Raw genomic sequence first — 16,613 nt, 5'->3', positions numbered from 1 at the left:
GACAAAACCCTCGTCTACTTCCTGTGAGGGCAGCATCATGCATACACATTGCTTTTTCGTGTCACACCACAATCGTATCACCTGACTCAAGCCATCGGCACCCGCCGACCCTGCCCCAACCGAACTCACACCACCCTCTCACCACCGTCATTGCATCCAAAGTTTCGCACGAGCCCAGACCAATGACAGTGTCCGGGAACAAGCGACTGCTTTCCACGGTGCTCAATTCTGTTGCCCGATACGGGTCGTGGTTTGCTGCTGGCTGTTGGTTTTGGTGTGCCTGGCTTGTCCGACATGTCAGGCCAGCCGTTCGGGTTGCGGCGTAGGGCTGAGGAGGATGGGGGGCTCACGCCATGGTTTGGTGGTACGATCGCGGGTTGGTGAGGGTGATGAGGGTGTAGGTTTGGGGGGTAGGTTGGATAAATAGGATGGTGGCTGCGAGGTATGGTGGCTATTCACAAATAACAACTAGTACTACACTACAAGTACTACTGCGATCAACAGTCCACTTCATACACCTCATACATCTTTCCACTCAGCATAAGACATCAACGCCAAACCTTTTAAACCAACAATCCATCAAGAACACCTCAACACCGGCTCTTTTCCAACCGAACCGATAGCTTCAAATCGACATCCGACCAAACATACCCCAACACACAACCATGCCATCACCAACCCAAGCCCGCCTCCTCTGGCGCACTCTCTCCCGCAGCATGGTTGAACCCCACCCCTTCGCCCGCAACCCTATAACTATGACGCCTCACTCATGGCGAGCGGGTGATCTCTCAAGAAAACTGGTAAAAACGAGTGCTGTGTAAGTCCCTACGTTTCTTCTACGACTATGCTTCTCGTTTGGAACTTGTGGCTGATAGTCATTTAGTTACTTCCCGTTCTACGCGGTTATATTTGGCTGGCCAGTCGCTGCGTCGTGGTGGTTTAACGGGAATATGTGACTCGAAATTGCGGAAAGAGAGGGGGAGGGAGAGAGGAGTGAGAAGGCGAATGGTGTAGGAAAGAAGAAGGGGTTGAGTAGTAAGGAAGTTGAATATTTGATTTTGAATATGCGGTGGGATGATTAATTAGAGTTTGCATTGGAATGGAGTCTGGGTCCTGGATACATCGCATTTACGTCTCTGGGAAGATACTTGAGAAAAACCAATACTACATTGTCCAAACACACTTTCCCTAAACCTCATAACTCATCACCAATCACCTTACCGCAACACGGCAATCCCACCATCGAATCCTTACACCACCCACCACCCTACAAATCCAGCACAATCCTCCCCACCCCCCTACTAACACAACTCAACATAGCCCCACCCTCCATCTCCTCCTCCAGCAACCCCGTCCCCCGATGTTCCACCCTCCCCCCACAAACATCCACCCTACACGTCCCGCAATTACCCACCTCGCACGAACTATCAATCTCCATACCCACAGCCCTCAGCGCATCAAGCAGCGACTCCGTAGCACGCACCTCCACCGTCTTGCCGCTTTGTTTAAGCTCCGCGGTAAACGGATCTCCGGATGTAGCTATCGTAAACGCTTCGATGTGGACAGAGAACTCGGGTATACCGTAGGTTTTTGCGGTCGCGACAACGGCGTCCATGAGGCGAGGTGGGCCGCAGGTGTAGATGTGGGTTTGGTGATCGGCTTTTGAGAGGATGGCGGGGAGGTTTAGGCGTTGGCCGAGTGATTTGTTGTAGATTGTTGCTTTGGATCCCAGAGCGGTGATTTGAGAGGCGAAAGGTATTTCTTCTGCGACGGCGTAGTGGAGGTGGAAGTCTTGGTTCGTTTCTTGGAGGTAGGTAAAAGCTGTCAGGAAGGCTGTTATGCCGATGCCGCCTGCGATGATGATGTGTCGGTCTGCGGTTTTGGCGAGGGGGAAGCTGGCTGTGATGCGACCGACGGTGAGGATGTCGCCGACTTTGGTCTGCGAGTGGAGGTATTTGGAGCCGCCGCGACTGCTTGGGTCTAGGGCGACACCGAGCTCGAAACGCTTTGAGTTCCCGCTTACGACGGAGTAGGCGCGTACTAACTTTCCTCCTAGCTTTAGCCGTACGTGGCTACCTGGCTCGACGGGCGGCGGCTCCGGGATGTCTTCAATAGATTCGAAGATGAAGGCTGTGACAGTACTCGTCTCCCTTCGCTTCTCAACAAGACGGTACTCATTCCAGGTATCCATCTTCTCGTCCTCGCCACCAAACAGTCTGCTATTGTGGTCTTCAACAACACCTCTGTCTAGACGTTTTTGGAATTTCCCTTTGATGTCCCATCCAAGCTGCGGCAGCTGCACAATCTGCTTCATCATCTCCACGTTGTTTGTTTCGATAAAAAGGTAGTACATGACTCTGGCTATCGTCCACTCTGGATGCGGTCGCTCGAGTAGGGAGATCATGTCGCCTGCAGTGATGGTGCCGGTCTTGATGATACGGTACATCCAGCCTGTCCGCAGTAGCGTCTGTGTGCGCTTCGCCATATCCTTGACCTCGAAGCGGTGGTTGAGCTTGTAGCAAGGTCCACGTGGCTCACTAACCTCGACGACAATGTCACCAATGGCCAGTCGATCTCCGATACACAAGTTCATCTCGCTGACTTCAGTGTTGAACAGGTTCTCGCCAAACGCACCGGGTTTGAAATGGTGTTCCGAAGTTGGTAGCTCCTTCTTCCACTCATCGTAATGCGATGTGCAATAGTGGAGGAGCGCTTTGTCTGGGCCGCCGTGCAGATGAAATGCATGTTCATCTGTCGGAATACCAAGCTCGGTGATCTCGACTGGACCCGTCAGCGGTCCTTTGTAGATGGCAGACTCGATCTTTCCGTTTCCAAGCGACTTCTTGATCTTGCCGGCGCGTAGTTGGATGAGCGGGAAGGGCTCGAAAGGCGCTGGGTTGACCAGTGTGTCGGGGTCTGGAGGCGGCGGCGGTATCCACGTCGAGACAGGCATACTTGGGATTGTATCTGGGATCGGTTGAGTACGTCGAAGTAGACCAGTTGGCGCAACTGTGATCCTTCGATTCTTACAAGCGTTTCTTTATGTAAGGCGTAAAGACTTGGTGCTCCGTGCGCCAGGTCGGGTCAAAGAGAATGGACAATGGGGTCGTCGATCACGAACGTGCAATGAAGAGAAAGGTCCTTTTTTACTTCATGCAACAACTCCTAAGGTGTTAGGTCAGTCATCAGGCGTGCGGCCATAGCCTGCGGAGTACCCTGGGATGAGTCTAGACTGATTGTAAGCTACACCAGACTCGGAAGACGTATGGGAAGATTGTGACTCTGCAAGAGAAGTCGATGAGTCTTGAAGACAGCTAGATGCACAGTTCGGTAAGCGTGCAAGAGTCAGGTTCGATGTGCGTCCCAGCATCATGACCGGCCTGACTAGAAGACCACAGTAAGTCAATCGATTCTTGTTGTTCTGTACATTTGACACTTTTGAGTTGTCTCTATGTTCGATCCAATGTGCGTGGTCTGGCGGGATGTTGCCTGTTGAACGAAAAGCTTGTGCCAAACAAGCCTGGAGACGCCTAGTCGCAGGCAACGAGGAACGGCGGAGGTCGGAGATGAGCGCGACTCCCCGACCTGGGCTTGAACGCGTCGACTCGCTCGGACATACAAGTCAGACGTCAAGTCAAAGACCAAATCAACGGCATTGGAGATGTCGTGACGTAGATGGATGGTCGCAATGTAGTTCAGACGATGAACGCGTCGTGTGTCACGTGGGCAGCGGCTGCAGTTTGGTGGAACTGACGTCAACGTGAGGGTCCGTGGACAAGCTCCGAGCTACAGCATCAACTCGTCACCGCGATCTCAAGATAGTCAATTGCTTCTGACCCCGCAACTACTCGACTTCCCAAACCTCAAACTCAATACATCCAATCTACTTAACCGGAGATCAAGACCTGTCGCACGTCGCAACCTCACCATGTTCCGCATCCAACCCACACGCGCCGTACAACGCGCAACCTTCTCTCGCGCTGCCATCGTTCGCCCTCGCTTCCTCAGTACAACACCAACACGCTTCGCTCAAAAAGACGCGCAAGACAAAGACTCGCTCAAGCCTCGGTCGACCGAGTACGCCAAGTCTGGCTCCGACGATGGCGCCGCACACTCGGACGCTGCCTTCGACCCCAAACAGACCAGCCCAGAGGAGGCAGAGGCAACTGCTGAGAAGGAGGCTGGAGGCCCACAGAACAGCTTGAACGCCAGCCCGGGCAATAAGGAGGTCAGCGAACCCAACAGCCCAGACGTTGGCGGCAATGGCGGAGCGCCGGACAAGAAGAGCAGCGGTGGAGGCAGCGCGCCTAAGAACAGCACAGGATAGATGCAGTTACCACGCGGACAGACTATGGTCATGATAAGGAAATGTCAAAGGCATAAACATCAGGTAGCTATCGAGGGTAATCCAGGGCGTACAGGGAGCATCACATCACAGCATCATAGCATTGGGAGTCGCATCTCAGGCATCCAACTGTATATACCCCACAATCGAAAAAAATGCACCAGTTCCGAAGCCACAACCGCCAGTGACGTGCCCATGCTGCAGCTCCACCGGATGCGGCATCTGCGTGGAGCAACCTCAGTCTTGCACCCATGCAATGACGTCACAGCCAATGACGCTGCCCACAAGAACGCGGCAGCAACATCCGTCTTTTGCACAACAAAACACTTCACACCTCTTTAATCCTCCTACTACACCTCTAAAACTCCCTTTTTCCAAACCAACAACCTCACATACCCCCCGCCTCAACCCTCAAACTCTCAAACCCATCAAAATGGCACCCCGCGCCCTCTACACAGCAACCCGCTCCCTGCGCACCCCCATCTCCACCTCGCGCACCTCTTCCACACCTTTTACCTCTTTCACCACGCGCCGTACCTTCAAGACAACACCCTCCCTGCGCATCAAAGAAGACGCCGCGCGCACCCCCGAACAAGTCGAAGCCGCAAAGCAGGAACAGCTCAAGGAGCAGGAAAAGGGCGAGGGCAGATGGCGCGAGGACCTTGCTAGTCATGGCGAGAGCAACATTGCGGCGGATAGACAGCAGGTTAGTGATCATGAGGAGCATATGAAGGAGCTGCAGCGGGAGGGGAAGGAGAAGGGGGAGAAGGGGGAGATGTAGGGATGAGATGCAGGAAGGAAGGGTTGTGGTGAAGACGTACGGTGTGGGAGAAGTGCTCAGGAAGGGGAAAGGATGGATGGATGGAAGGTGGTGGTTGTGTATATCGAATCGAATCACGCGCATGTAACGGACGAGCTGAGACTAAAGATAAGGGAAGCAGTAGCATGTTGAAGCCACCCACACCCTCCCCTCCCCTCCTCAACTCATCAAAAGTTCACAACACTAGCCTCCAGCACCCCCTCCTCCCCAATCAGCGCCTTAAGCACATCCTCCCCAACCATCTTATCAACCCCCAAAATCATCAACGCCTCATTACTCCCCTCACCTTTTCCTTCCACCCCATTCCCATTCCCATCCCTACCCCCTTCATTCCTCCCCACCAACCTCTCCTCCACCTCCCCACTCAACGGCGCAACATTCATAAACTCAATATTTACCCCCGCCTTCCCCAGCAAATTCCCCACATACCCAATCTTGCCCACACTGTCAAAATTGCGACAGATGAGCAAGGTGCCGCGTGGCACGAATTCGCCTTTGAATTTGTCGAGGCGCGAGATGAAGGGTTTGTTGCCGGAGACGAAGCCTTGGATGATTTGGTCGGAGGAGGAGGAGGTGGAAGAGGATGAGGGGGGATTGGTGGTGTTTTGGAGGGTGCGGGCGGCGGAGGGAGATGCGTTGCGGGAATGGGAATGGGGTTGTTGGGATACGGAGCGTGAGGCGCGGGCGCGCAGGGTGATGAAGGAGGAGTAGGGTTTATCTTCTACGTTTTCGCGGGAGCGCTGTTCGTTTATGAGGATGCCGCGTTCTTTCGCCAACAGCTCTGCATTAACGATATTGATGTTCAGGCCGTCGCTTGAGGTGATGGGCGTGAGCAGTCCCTTGACCAAGGCCGCGAAGAGCGGTTTCGTGGTGTTGATCGTGGCGAGCTTGCCTTCGTAGATGAGATCGAAGGTTGTACGAAAAGAACCGGTTTTCGCGGAGGAGTAGTGTTGGGTGTAGAGGCTGCCCATTTTCTCGACGAGGCTGATGAAGGGTTGGAGGGTGCGGTATTCGTCGGGGAGGACGATGGGTGCGTTGACGGCTGAGCGGGGGAGTTCGCCGCTGAGGATTGAGACGACTTGTTCGCAGACGTCGATGGATACGTTTTCTTGGGCTTCTTTGGTGGAGGCGCCGAGATGGGGCGTTGCTACTACTTTTGGGTGGGCGATTAGGCGGGATGCTGATGAGTTTTGTTCGGGTGGTTCGGAGGTGAATACGTCGATACCTGCGCCCGCGATGACACCAGCGTCTAGAGCTTCGACGAGAGCATCTTCATCGATCATGCCGCCGCGTGCTACGTTTAGGATGCGAGCTGTTGTCTTCATGGTCTCCAATTCCGCCTTACCAATCATGCCTTTAGTCGAGGCGATCAAGGGAGTATGTAGGGTCAGGAAGTCGGCCTCTTTCAAGATCTCAGCCAAGCTTGGTCTAAGTGTGACTGACGCCGCTGCAGCCAAGTTCGGGTTTGCATAGGGGTCGTAGGCTATCAGACGCATGCCCAGGCCATTTGCAATACGAGCAACTGTAAGACCGACTAGGAAGATGTTAGCCAGCTCTTATAAACGTCAAGCATCAAACTCACCTTTGCCCAGGCCGACAATGGCCAGAGTCTTGCCTTTTGCCTCCACACCCACCAGTCGACTTCGCTCCCATTTCCCAGCTTTGATACTTTGCGATGCATCTCCAATATTGCGAGCCACAGCCATCATCACTGTCACATGTTAGTTAATGTAAGAATATCCTTGCTTGGGCTACCTACGCGCAATGGTGTGTTCCGCCGCAGCGTTGATGTTTCCAGAAGGTGAGTTCACCACAATGATACCGTGTGAAGTGGCACTCTGAACGTCCACATTGTCAACGCCAACACCGGCACGAGCAACGACTTTCATGTTCTTGGCGGCACCCAGAAGCTCGGCTGTCACCTTCGTCTCCGAACGTACGATGAGGGCGTCATATTCGCCGATAATTTCCTTGAGCTCTTCTGGACTCAGTCCTTTCTTTTCATCTACATCGAATTGGTCTTTGAGTAATGCCAGTCCATCTGGCGAGACCTTCTCTGGTATCAGGATTTTCCGTCTCGCTGTGTGCATGAGGATAGTCATGTTGACGGGTATCGGTATGTGCTGTTCTTGCGGACACTTGGTAGACTTGAGTAACTAGGTATGAAAGAGGTTCTGTGAGTTGATCAAGGGTATGTGTCGACTATGGCGTTCACTGTAAGTTTACGTGGGACTGTATGAGACGTAAGCGCAAAGCCTACAGGAGGAGTACACTCCATTTTGTACACCCAAAGTAAGACTGCGCCGCTATCGGTCTGCTGCAGTAGCATGCGTCAGAGCGATGTCTTTGTGGTAGCCTTACCTGTTGGCTAGGTTTACCCCGCACTCCTTCTACCCCACGGGGTGAGCGCCGCTGCTGCAGGGTCAATTTGGCGAAGTACCTAGGTATCGAGCAACGCCCTCGGAACTTTGCAGAGAAGATGTGAAAATGTTCGTGAGAGAAGCCGTTGAAAGAAGATCGCTGTAATGTAGAACGTGTTTCATTATTCAGTCATTGTTGTAGTACCGCGAGCGCTCGCGTCCGTCATGGTACTATACTGTGCATATGTTGCGCAGCGTGGGTAGCCACATATGGTGTGATCTTCAACGATTGGAGGCTGAATTGCTGTAGAGTGGGATATGCACATCACGCGGGTAGTCGGCGCCGCCCGTTTACCAATTGCTACGTGTCTTGAGCTTCTCGTTCTGCACTACCTCGATCCAGTAACCATCGGGATCTGCGTATTCTGTCAGTTGTCGCTTCGTGCGATGGATAGATAACGACTTACCTAGTACGAATGCGATGTTCTTCATGCGACCGTCAGTAAGCCTCTTCTTCCAGTTGACCTTCTTCTCTTCGAACCGAGCACAGGCGGCGTCTAGATCGTCGACAGCAATGCAGATGTGGCCGAATCCTTGGGGCTCATCGTTGCCATTGTGGTACTTGAAGTTTGCGTCGTTCTCGGTTCCGTAGTTATAGGTCAGCTCAAGCAGGCCTTCGGTGTTTGCTACCGGGTTGACGCCGTTTGCGGTGTTTTCGGATGCGTCGGGGCCGTATCCGAGGAAGTAGAGGTTAAACTTAGCACTTTCGTTCTCTGAGGTGCGCTTGAGTTTCATGCCCATGACGTCTTGATAAAAGTTGAGTGAGGCCTCCTTGTCCTTGACGCGGATCATGGTGTGGTTCTGCAATCATCAGTATACCAACGTAATGTCTTTCCAACGCTACTTACCATGCGGTACGAGCCTGTATCGGTGTCCTTGACGTTCTCGGTCTCCTCAATTGGCTTCTGGCCAATGACCTCCACCCAGTAGCCATCAGGGTCGAGCACGAACGCGATATGGCGCATGCGACCGTCTGTGAGCTTCTTCTGGAACTTGTAACCTGCATCCTCTAGCCTCTGGCAAGCAGCCTGTAGGTTGTCCACCGAGATGCAGAGGTGGCCGAAGCCCTTGTGAGGTTCTGTGTTGCCATTGCTGATTTTGTAGTTTGGATCGTCTTCGGTGCCGTAGTTGTGCGTCAACTCGACGATTCCCTCGCGGTCGGTCCAGTGGTTGCCGTGCGAGACGGCCTTCGGGCTATCGTATGCGAGGAAGTAAAGGTCGAACTTGGCGTCGGGGTTCTTGATCTGATTGATCTGCTTCATTCCAAGGAACTCATAGAATTGGACAGAGCGCTTCGGATCCTTGATCCGGATCCTAGCAGGTGTGAGTAACTGGCCAATAGAATGGGGATGGCGCAGTGAATGCCATGCGGGTACTCACATGGAGTGGTTGAGCTTGTACTTGGATGGGTCGGTCGCCATGGTTGCTAGCGTTCGAATCAGGAAGCTTGGTGTACTGTTTGATTTGAGAGGATGAAATGCAGACGATGCGACTACTCGTGATGTTCTTGGTATTGCGAGACGCGTGAAAAGCATTGATTGAGCTCTCTAGCAGTGTCTCAGCGCAATTGAGGGGAAATAGATTCTAAGGCCGATGACGTCTGCGATCCAATGAAGAGCTGCCAATTGCCCCTCACCCGGCATTTGCTCGGAGATCAGCCCGGTGGGTTACAAACATCTCGAATGCGTGCGAACGACGAATCGTCCTATGACGTCGATGTCAAACATGAGCACTATCTACCCAGATCTAGAGATGTCACCAGGTCGATATATCGTTGTAAGGCGCGTGTCATCCAAGAACATCGTCGTGTCGCGTGCGCGCGGGCCCATCCCTTCGGATCACACTCCACCCGTGACCCGGCGCAAGTATGTACCCTTCGTCAGAGTCCCGTTGTGGTGTGTAGATACACGAAACCTAGGTAGCATCTCCAAGCAATGCATAGTGCTAGGCTACAACAATACAAGCTCTTGATAGCATGAGCGCGAGAGCACGTGCGGCGGAAAACAAGGCTCCGGCCAGCCCAGGTGGTCATAGCTCTCTCTCCTGGGGAACTTCGTCTTGAACATCGTCATGATCAGGATACTCACACGCGCAACTTCTCCCTCGTGATCCCGTCCGTTCCTTCTCGTGTTTTAACGCGTTCCTTACTGTTGCGACGCGTCGCTGGCCGTCGTATCTGCCTTTGGTCTGAGAGAAGGCGCAGATCGGTGAATTAGCAGCACGACAGCGCGGAAGTGGTTGCGCCAACCATAGACCAGGTACGTGGGCATTCTTTCACATCACCGTCATCCAAATCACATCCATTCTTTGCAGCGCGTGGTACTCGCTACCTGCTCACACGTCGCTGAAAGCTTCCCACGCACAGTCTATTGTTCATTTTTAGTCCTTAACACCTACAGCTTCCCCGTCTAATCATGTCTGCAGATCCCGCAATGATCAACATCGCTAAAGTGAGCGACTGGCTCACGCAGAATGCAAACGAACACATCTACCCAAGACTCTTGTAGGTTCCAAGTACCAAACACTGTTATTCCAACTAACTTCAGTAGCTTGATGTCTCCAAATGGCACACTATTAGCGTACTCAAAGCCTGTCCAGACCAAGGAGCTTCGCGATCAGGCTGCCCTAATATCTATGGCATGGAAAGACAACTGCCAAGGACGTCAAAAGCCATCGACCCGCAATGGAGCTACCCAGGACCAGTCGCTGCAACCCGCACTTAGGACCCTCACTATCGAGACTCCGGATTGTAATATCATAGTACGCCTATTGCAACCAGAGCTACTGCTCGTTCTCATTGGTAGAATCGCCCCCGGCAAGAAGCAGGGCTTCAAGATCTCGGCCGAAGGACAGGGAGATCCACGATACCCAGAGGCCGACGACCCAGTTTCACGTCCTAGTTCAAGCAACGAACAGCATTTGACCATCAAAGGCAAAGCGCCCTCATTACTTAGCAACATGAGCCAGCGCGATAGAGATCTCAGGAGCGGCGCACTTCACGTCCAGCGGAAAAGATTAGACGCCCTGGCTGAGTACGTCTTGCAAGACTTCGGCGACACTGGTTTTGTCATGCCGGCAGATGCAGACCTTCAGTAGTACGATGATTCGGCTCGGGACGGGGATACATTACCCCTGCCTCACTCTACAGATGCTGGCTCTGAGGAGACTGATGGTGACGAAGTACTGCACAAGAGATCGCTGGTTTGGTTCAGTTCGCTGACCGCGCTAGTATGAGCCCATTGTGTTACCAGTAAGGAAGCGGACTGTAATAGCGACTTCTCCACGGCCATGTGCTACATTATAGCCAATGATCCTGCTGCCTACTGGCTACATGGGTCTGGCCAGTGCTCGGTACAGTTCGCACGCAAACAAGTACCCGTCAGCCGGCTTTACTGGCGAATGGAGCGCACCGAGTCGGTTTCACTCGCATGGTCGACAAGATTCTCAGCGATGTGCGGCATTCTGCAGTCTGTTGTTTTGAAGGAGAAGACTTTGCGAATATTGCAGGAATATGCGGACTGCAAAGGCGTAATTACTAGAAGAGAGACGGAAGCATTGGAAACGACCGTCGTGTATGCGTTGCATTTTTGGATACCCAGGAGTCGAATCTGACTTTGTTTACTGTTCACATGGATTCTAGGTGACATTCTCTCTGAGTACAATAGCTAGCTGTCCGGGCATGCGTTGCCTGACATGACAGAATGATTTGGTCGCCAAAATGTTCCGCTCGGCAGCGATATACCGTGGGCTACAGCAGCACGTCCATTCATATTGTACGTCATGACAAAGACATCCTCAAAGCCAACCTTGGAAGCGAGGTGTAGGAGATACAAACTCTCAAAGCTTGTATGTGGATTCTCATCTAACAATGCGATACATGTGGCAAAGTGCCACGGGTCTTGGAGACGCCAAACGGCTGACACATACCAGACGAAGCTTGATGCACATCCCATCATACCGGCAACGGCTTCGGCACACCCCTCTTAACACCAGGCTCGCCCAGACCCGGAATGACCAAAGGCGCCCTCCTCTCCATCGGCGTCCTACCAATAGGGAAGAACTTTGTGATCGTATGATCAGGTCCATATGCTTCTTCGACGAGATACACCGTCACTCTCCACCAAGCGCAGAGGGCGGACAACATCCAGAAGTAGCTCGCAGCCTTCATACCCATCGTCACCCCACCAGTGAGACTATCACCCGATGCGCTAGTATCCGCCGTGGTGATGGGACGACCATTGTACGCGAACATGCAACAAGCGATCGTACTGCCGATAGCCAGGGAGAAGAGACAGACGCTGAGAACGACGTCGCGTGCTGTCGCTGCGAGCGCGCCCGACCAAGTGAAAACACAGAGTATCACGAACCAAGATGCGAGTTCGGGGAAGTGCGTATGCACTTCATGTGGTTCCAACGCACCAGCCGCCTGTCATATCCCTCGTTAGCCCATCATCCCCTACCCTATTTCAAACCCCCACATAAACCATCAACAACTTACAACAAAAGCATACAAAACCCCAATACTAATCCAAAAACTTCCCCACATGGTATTTATCACCGTCACCAGCGTATCCCGCGCTTTGAACCCATATAATCCTGCGATGAACTGCGCCAGGCCGCCGAACAGACCCACGAACGGGAAGAAGATGGTTGGTGACTCGGGACTGCCCCACCAGTTGGCGATGTAGGATGAGGTTATCCATGTTGAGCCTGCGAAGCCGGCGAGGCCGAGGGCGGCGGGCGGGGCGATGGGTTGGAGGAAGATTTGGATGCCGGGCGTTTGTTGGAGGGTTTGGTCGACTTTTTTGGGGGAGGAGGCGGCGTGGAGGGCCATGGTGGGGAGTGTTTGTTGTGCGGGGTTTGGGAGGGGGATGTGGGTGTTAAGGTTAAGACCTCTGGTTGTTCACAATGTACGAGGATGTTTTTGTTTTGTTATTTTGGATGTTGGAAATGTGCGACAAGTCATCATATACCTAGTTCATCTTTGAACAGTCGGCGACCCGATTGCTGTGATGCAATTGTACAGTCAGTGGAGTTAGGGTTGTGATGTTCAGTTCTTACGATGGTATGACGATAAGCGCGACACGGCAAAGCGCTCCGCATGCTGATCTTGAACATCGCGACTTGTTCGCGTCGGCATCTCTCTTCCGCGTGGAGGTTTTGACATCATCGCAACACCAGAAAGTCATTTTCATTCGCCGGATCTACGTGATAATGAGTTCGTGAGACCCGCAAAGGATATCGGGGATCGTGAATATTGGGGAGATCAGGGATCGCTCGTTGTCGTTGCTAGACGCGGTAATTCGCGACGATGTGGAGCGGTGATGCTTGTGGATGCTTATCTTTTAGTTGCATGCCTTTGGCCGATCTAGCTATACGGTAAGAAGCAAGAGAACACTCAAGAAGCGGTGATCGGTGCGAATAGTTAGGTCGCCAGAATAAATATCTAAAAAATGCTTGTAATCGTTAAGCCCATCGCTGAACACTTGTGGCGAGTCATGAAATATAGGTGCATACAAGTCTCGTTAGTGGATTTCCAAACTGTTTAATGTAAACACACGATCGAAGAGATATGACCAGACGCGCGCAGTGGCCTCAGCATCCCCAGATTATGTTCCGCAGTGATTCGTCTCCTCATGTCAGGCTACCGGCTTCGTCCTCGCTTGCATGTTCCATTTCCTTTTCACCGCCTGAACGGTCATCGTCGGGGGTAATCCGTGATTCATCGTCGCTATCTCTCTGCTCTTCGCACCCGTCGACATCATCCCATTCTCGCGCCTCTGGAATCCCAATGTCGCAATCCGACTCGTCTGTATCAAATGGAAACGCCCCTGGTACGTGAACAGCATCAGAATCTTCCGAGTGTTCATACTCCAAAGTGGCATATTCTGCGGGTACGATGCTATCGAGAAGAGCCTGAAAAGCGACCATCTCCACGCACTCGGGTAGTACACTCTTTGGGAAGCAATAGTGGTAGCGTCGATCAAAAGCGTACCAGTAGGCTTCCCGTGACTTCACATCCACCGGAATGCCCTTGATGCGTGCAGTCTCAAGTATCCGCATCGTCTCTATATCGCCATGCAAGGCCGCGATGATGACTATTGAGTCCCCGTCATATAGCTCCAGATCCAGTCGAGCGCCGAGATTAATGAGCTTCTCAAGTACAGAATGATTGTTGTTCCCTACAGCTACCATGACCGCTGTTTCACCCCGAGAACCTCGAGCTTCGATGTTGGCGCCGGCCAACAGTAGCGTTTCGCATGCATCCGATGTAGACTCAGAAGCCGCTATTATCAGGACAGGATCGTCACCATGAATCCCATGTAAGTGAGCTCCAGCATCTAACAGAAGTTTTATCGTCGAGACGGATCGATTGCGACGCACTGCCTCTGCAAGAGCGGTCCCTTCATGGCAAATGACTTGGTCAACGTCAGCACCAGCTTCAAGGAGTTTCAGACAAATTTCACGGGATTCGAAGTCAGAATCGACAGCTTCGCATAAAGGCGTTGCAGTGTCCTTTGCGACAGCATGTACATCCGCGCCTGCTTCGAGTAGCAGGTCCACCGCGTCGACGTTCGCCATCTTTATCGCCCAGTGGAGCGGGGTATTTCCAAGAGAGTCCCGAGTTAGTACAGCGCTGGGTTGACTTCGGAGAAGATCTCTTAGACTGTCGATTGATCCTCGAAGTATTAACTCCGTAGCTGGAGCGAGGTTGAGAACATCACCGATGTCAAGAAGATCTGATCGGCTCAAGAAGATTTCGTGAAAGTGACCCTGGACACGACCGGCACTAAAGGTTTGGGCAGGTGTACTAGGTCAATCAGCGTATGCATCGAAGCGATTAGTAGGAGGCTTACAGCCCATATAAAGGCGACGGAAGGTTCAAATCTGCTCCGTGATCTAGCAACATGTTGTAAAAGGACAAGGGCTTTCGGAATTTGAGAGCAAGCTTGGCAAGTTAGCCTGTAATATTACAAATGCTTAGCAGGCACTTACTGTGAGAGTTGACAATGGTTCGTTGAATGCATACCAAAGCATGTCGAAAGCTCTGACACCATTTCGTTCCATCACCTGCTGAACCTCTATAACAGTACCGTGGCGCATAGCACATAACAAACTAAACTTCAAAAATCGGTCGGTGACAAGTCGTGGGATTCTGAGACTCCATGTCCCGCCAACACCACCCAGTGAACGCCAAGATCCTGCAACTTCAACTCCCAGGGGCAGGAACCATGTCGGGAAAAAGTAACGGAAATGCAGTGACCCTGTCCCGTTCAAGGCTGGTTGACAATGGCCGTAGTTGCAACGCCGGCGGTTGAGTAAAGGTGCTGAAGTGAACTTGAAGAATGCGGCACCGACTAATCCCCGTAACCATCTTGGTGTAACGCCCTGTAGAGGCACATGGCAGTCACAAGGACATGATGATCTGCAAGTCCGGTTTGTCGCAGTTTCTATGGTCTCGATTTTGACATAAGACGTGAAATCGTTTCGGTCGACTATGGTGTTATCAGTGGTCGATGAGATCGTGCTCATACATGCCGCTTTCTCCATCGCGTAAGGCAGATCGATCGCGTTGCCGTGAACCATTGGTTCTCCAGATACTTCTCCCATGTGAACGATAGTAACATCTTGAATGATGGTAGAAAGCCTGGTCGTAGTTTTTCTAGATGCACAAGATTAGCCGACTCGCCCATAAACAGTGCCTGATCTAGCGATCTTTCGCGGCCCTGACATGCGTCCTACGAAGATGAGTAGCAACTCACAAATTCGTCGCACTCATCGCCAATACAAAGTTGAGTTTCAAGGAAGTCAGCTCCTGCTGGAATGCGTCGATCTGACATTGCGCTTGACCTCTTCCCAACACGTCCATCCACTTCACACGTCTCTTCAGCTCGATGACCTTTTCAGCGCCGTCTACCTCTTCTCGCTCACGTAAAATACTTCTTCGTAGGTACTTTGTGAAGGCGTCCATACAGCCCATTGCTCGATCCAAAAGCCTGTTGTATTCCACCCGATAGGCTGGCGGAAGCTGGTGCTGAGTTTCATCTACTGCCGTCTGTACCAGAGTCAGAGTTGCCTTGAAGTCGGTGACTTCGTTCAACGCTCCAAGAACGTATAGGGAAACGCCGCGCAGACCCAATACTCGTTCGAGGATCAAGGCGGCATTGCTGGCTGCGCTGATGAGAGTGATTATGCTGGCCACTAGACCTATGGCTTCCATTGTGAGGTTGTGAATGCGAAAATATCAGTATGAGGCTTTCGTCCCAGCCTAGTGAACTCGAGACAAGCAAAGCTGCACGATATGAAGAGACCATGATGGAGGCGCAGTGTTGGGGCCTATAGTCATCCAATGTTATGTGTACGACGCCGAGTGTGTACAAGAGGTATACACAGCCCGTGTACGGTCAAATCAATACTGCGAATGGTTGCACCACTGCGCGCATACGGTTTGGCATTGGAATTGTATGCACGCGCCCGATTCGTGCATTTAGTCGTTCATCCTCAGCCTTGTGTAGTGTTACACGGACGCGTAAAGCATGCAGTGGCAGGAGAACTGAGCAAGATAGTTTTGGAGCACAAGTCTAGTGTCGCGATTGAAGCTTTGACAGGCGTTGAGCGACGATGCATTGTGCGAAGGACGGCAGAAGACGAGACGAGACGGTGTTGCTGATCAGATCTCCGAGAGCCGTGATTTCCCCGCCGTCACGTGCCCAGACTCTTGGCGTGTCGAGCACGCAATTCGCGCTAGGGCCAAATTCTTGTCGCGTCAAGGCGACATTCCGCGCATTTGCAATCTATCGCCCGAAAGACGTGCTAGAGCATCTGCACAGGGCCAATCATGGTGTCTGTGAAGGATTGCGTCTTGCTCGGTCGGTCTTCTGCCGATGTCGCTACTGGACGACGGCACTTTTTGGCTGCTACGAGGCGGCAAACCCACGACACGGATATACTCCCACGGTGAAGCCTCCGGAGCGTCGTAGCACCTCCCATTCTCTCATACACCCCAAAGAGAGACTCACACTGCCTT

At 52.5% G+C, this 16,613-nt stretch overlaps 7 protein-coding genes across 7 annotated transcripts; 3 read left to right on the top strand and 4 right to left on the bottom strand.

The window, feature by feature from the left end:
- Positions 1–1,267: 1,267 nt before the first annotated feature.
- Positions 1,268–2,953, bottom strand: J4E83_009738 (uncharacterized protein; the record flags this gene model as incomplete). Its single annotated transcript, XM_049336623.1, has 2 exons — positions 1,268–2,881; positions 2,948–2,953. The coding sequence occupies 2 exons, from the start codon at positions 2,951–2,953 to the stop codon at positions 1,268–1,270; spliced, it is 1,620 nt and encodes a 539-aa protein (XP_049184205.1).
- Positions 2,954–3,928: 975 nt separating this feature from the next.
- J4E83_009737 (uncharacterized protein) lies at positions 3,929–4,327 on the top strand (the record flags this gene model as incomplete). The annotated part of the gene is made up of 1 exon (XM_049336622.1): positions 3,929–4,327. The coding sequence occupies one exon, from the start codon at positions 3,929–3,931 to the stop codon at positions 4,325–4,327; it is 399 nt and encodes a 132-aa protein (XP_049184204.1).
- A 451-nt stretch (positions 4,328–4,778) lies between these two features.
- Positions 4,779–5,126, top strand: J4E83_009736 (uncharacterized protein; the record flags this gene model as incomplete). The annotated part of the gene is made up of 1 exon (XM_049336621.1): positions 4,779–5,126. One exon carries the CDS (start codon positions 4,779–4,781, stop codon positions 5,124–5,126), a length of 348 nt encoding a protein of 115 aa, XP_049184203.1.
- Positions 5,127–5,332: 206 nt separating this feature from the next.
- J4E83_009735 (uncharacterized protein) lies at positions 5,333–7,267 on the bottom strand (the record flags this gene model as incomplete). The annotated part of the gene is made up of 3 exons (XM_049336620.1): positions 5,333–6,699; positions 6,748–6,876; positions 6,925–7,267. The coding sequence occupies 3 exons, from the start codon at positions 7,265–7,267 to the stop codon at positions 5,333–5,335; spliced, it is 1,839 nt and encodes a 612-aa protein (XP_049184202.1).
- A 609-nt stretch (positions 7,268–7,876) lies between these two features.
- J4E83_009734 (uncharacterized protein) lies at positions 7,877–9,006 on the bottom strand (the record flags this gene model as incomplete). The annotated part of the gene is made up of 3 exons (XM_049336619.1): positions 7,877–8,386; positions 8,434–8,899; positions 8,966–9,006. The coding sequence occupies 3 exons, from the start codon at positions 9,004–9,006 to the stop codon at positions 7,877–7,879; spliced, it is 1,017 nt and encodes a 338-aa protein (XP_049184201.1).
- A 993-nt stretch (positions 9,007–9,999) lies between these two features.
- J4E83_009733 (uncharacterized protein) lies at positions 10,000–10,681 on the top strand (the record flags this gene model as incomplete). Its single annotated transcript, XM_049336618.1, has 2 exons — positions 10,000–10,088; positions 10,132–10,681. The coding sequence occupies 2 exons, from the start codon at positions 10,000–10,002 to the stop codon at positions 10,679–10,681; spliced, it is 639 nt and encodes a 212-aa protein (XP_049184200.1).
- Positions 10,682–13,219: 2,538 nt separating this feature from the next.
- On the bottom strand, positions 13,220–15,806 carry J4E83_009732 (uncharacterized protein; the record flags this gene model as incomplete). Its single annotated transcript, XM_049336617.1, has 2 exons — positions 13,220–14,396; positions 15,349–15,806. The coding sequence occupies 2 exons, from the start codon at positions 15,804–15,806 to the stop codon at positions 13,220–13,222; spliced, it is 1,635 nt and encodes a 544-aa protein (XP_049184199.1).
- Between the last annotated feature and the right edge of the window lie 807 nt (positions 15,807–16,613).

The sequence above is a fragment of the Alternaria metachromatica genome (assembly GCF_023757995.1).
Source record: "Alternaria metachromatica strain BMP 0045 chromosome Unknown scaffold_36, whole genome shotgun sequence".
Taxonomy (NCBI): Eukaryota; Fungi; Ascomycota; class Dothideomycetes; order Pleosporales; family Pleosporaceae; genus Alternaria; species Alternaria metachromatica.
Note: the sequence above shows the minus strand (reverse complement) of the source record. Positions and strands in the feature narration are given on the sequence as shown.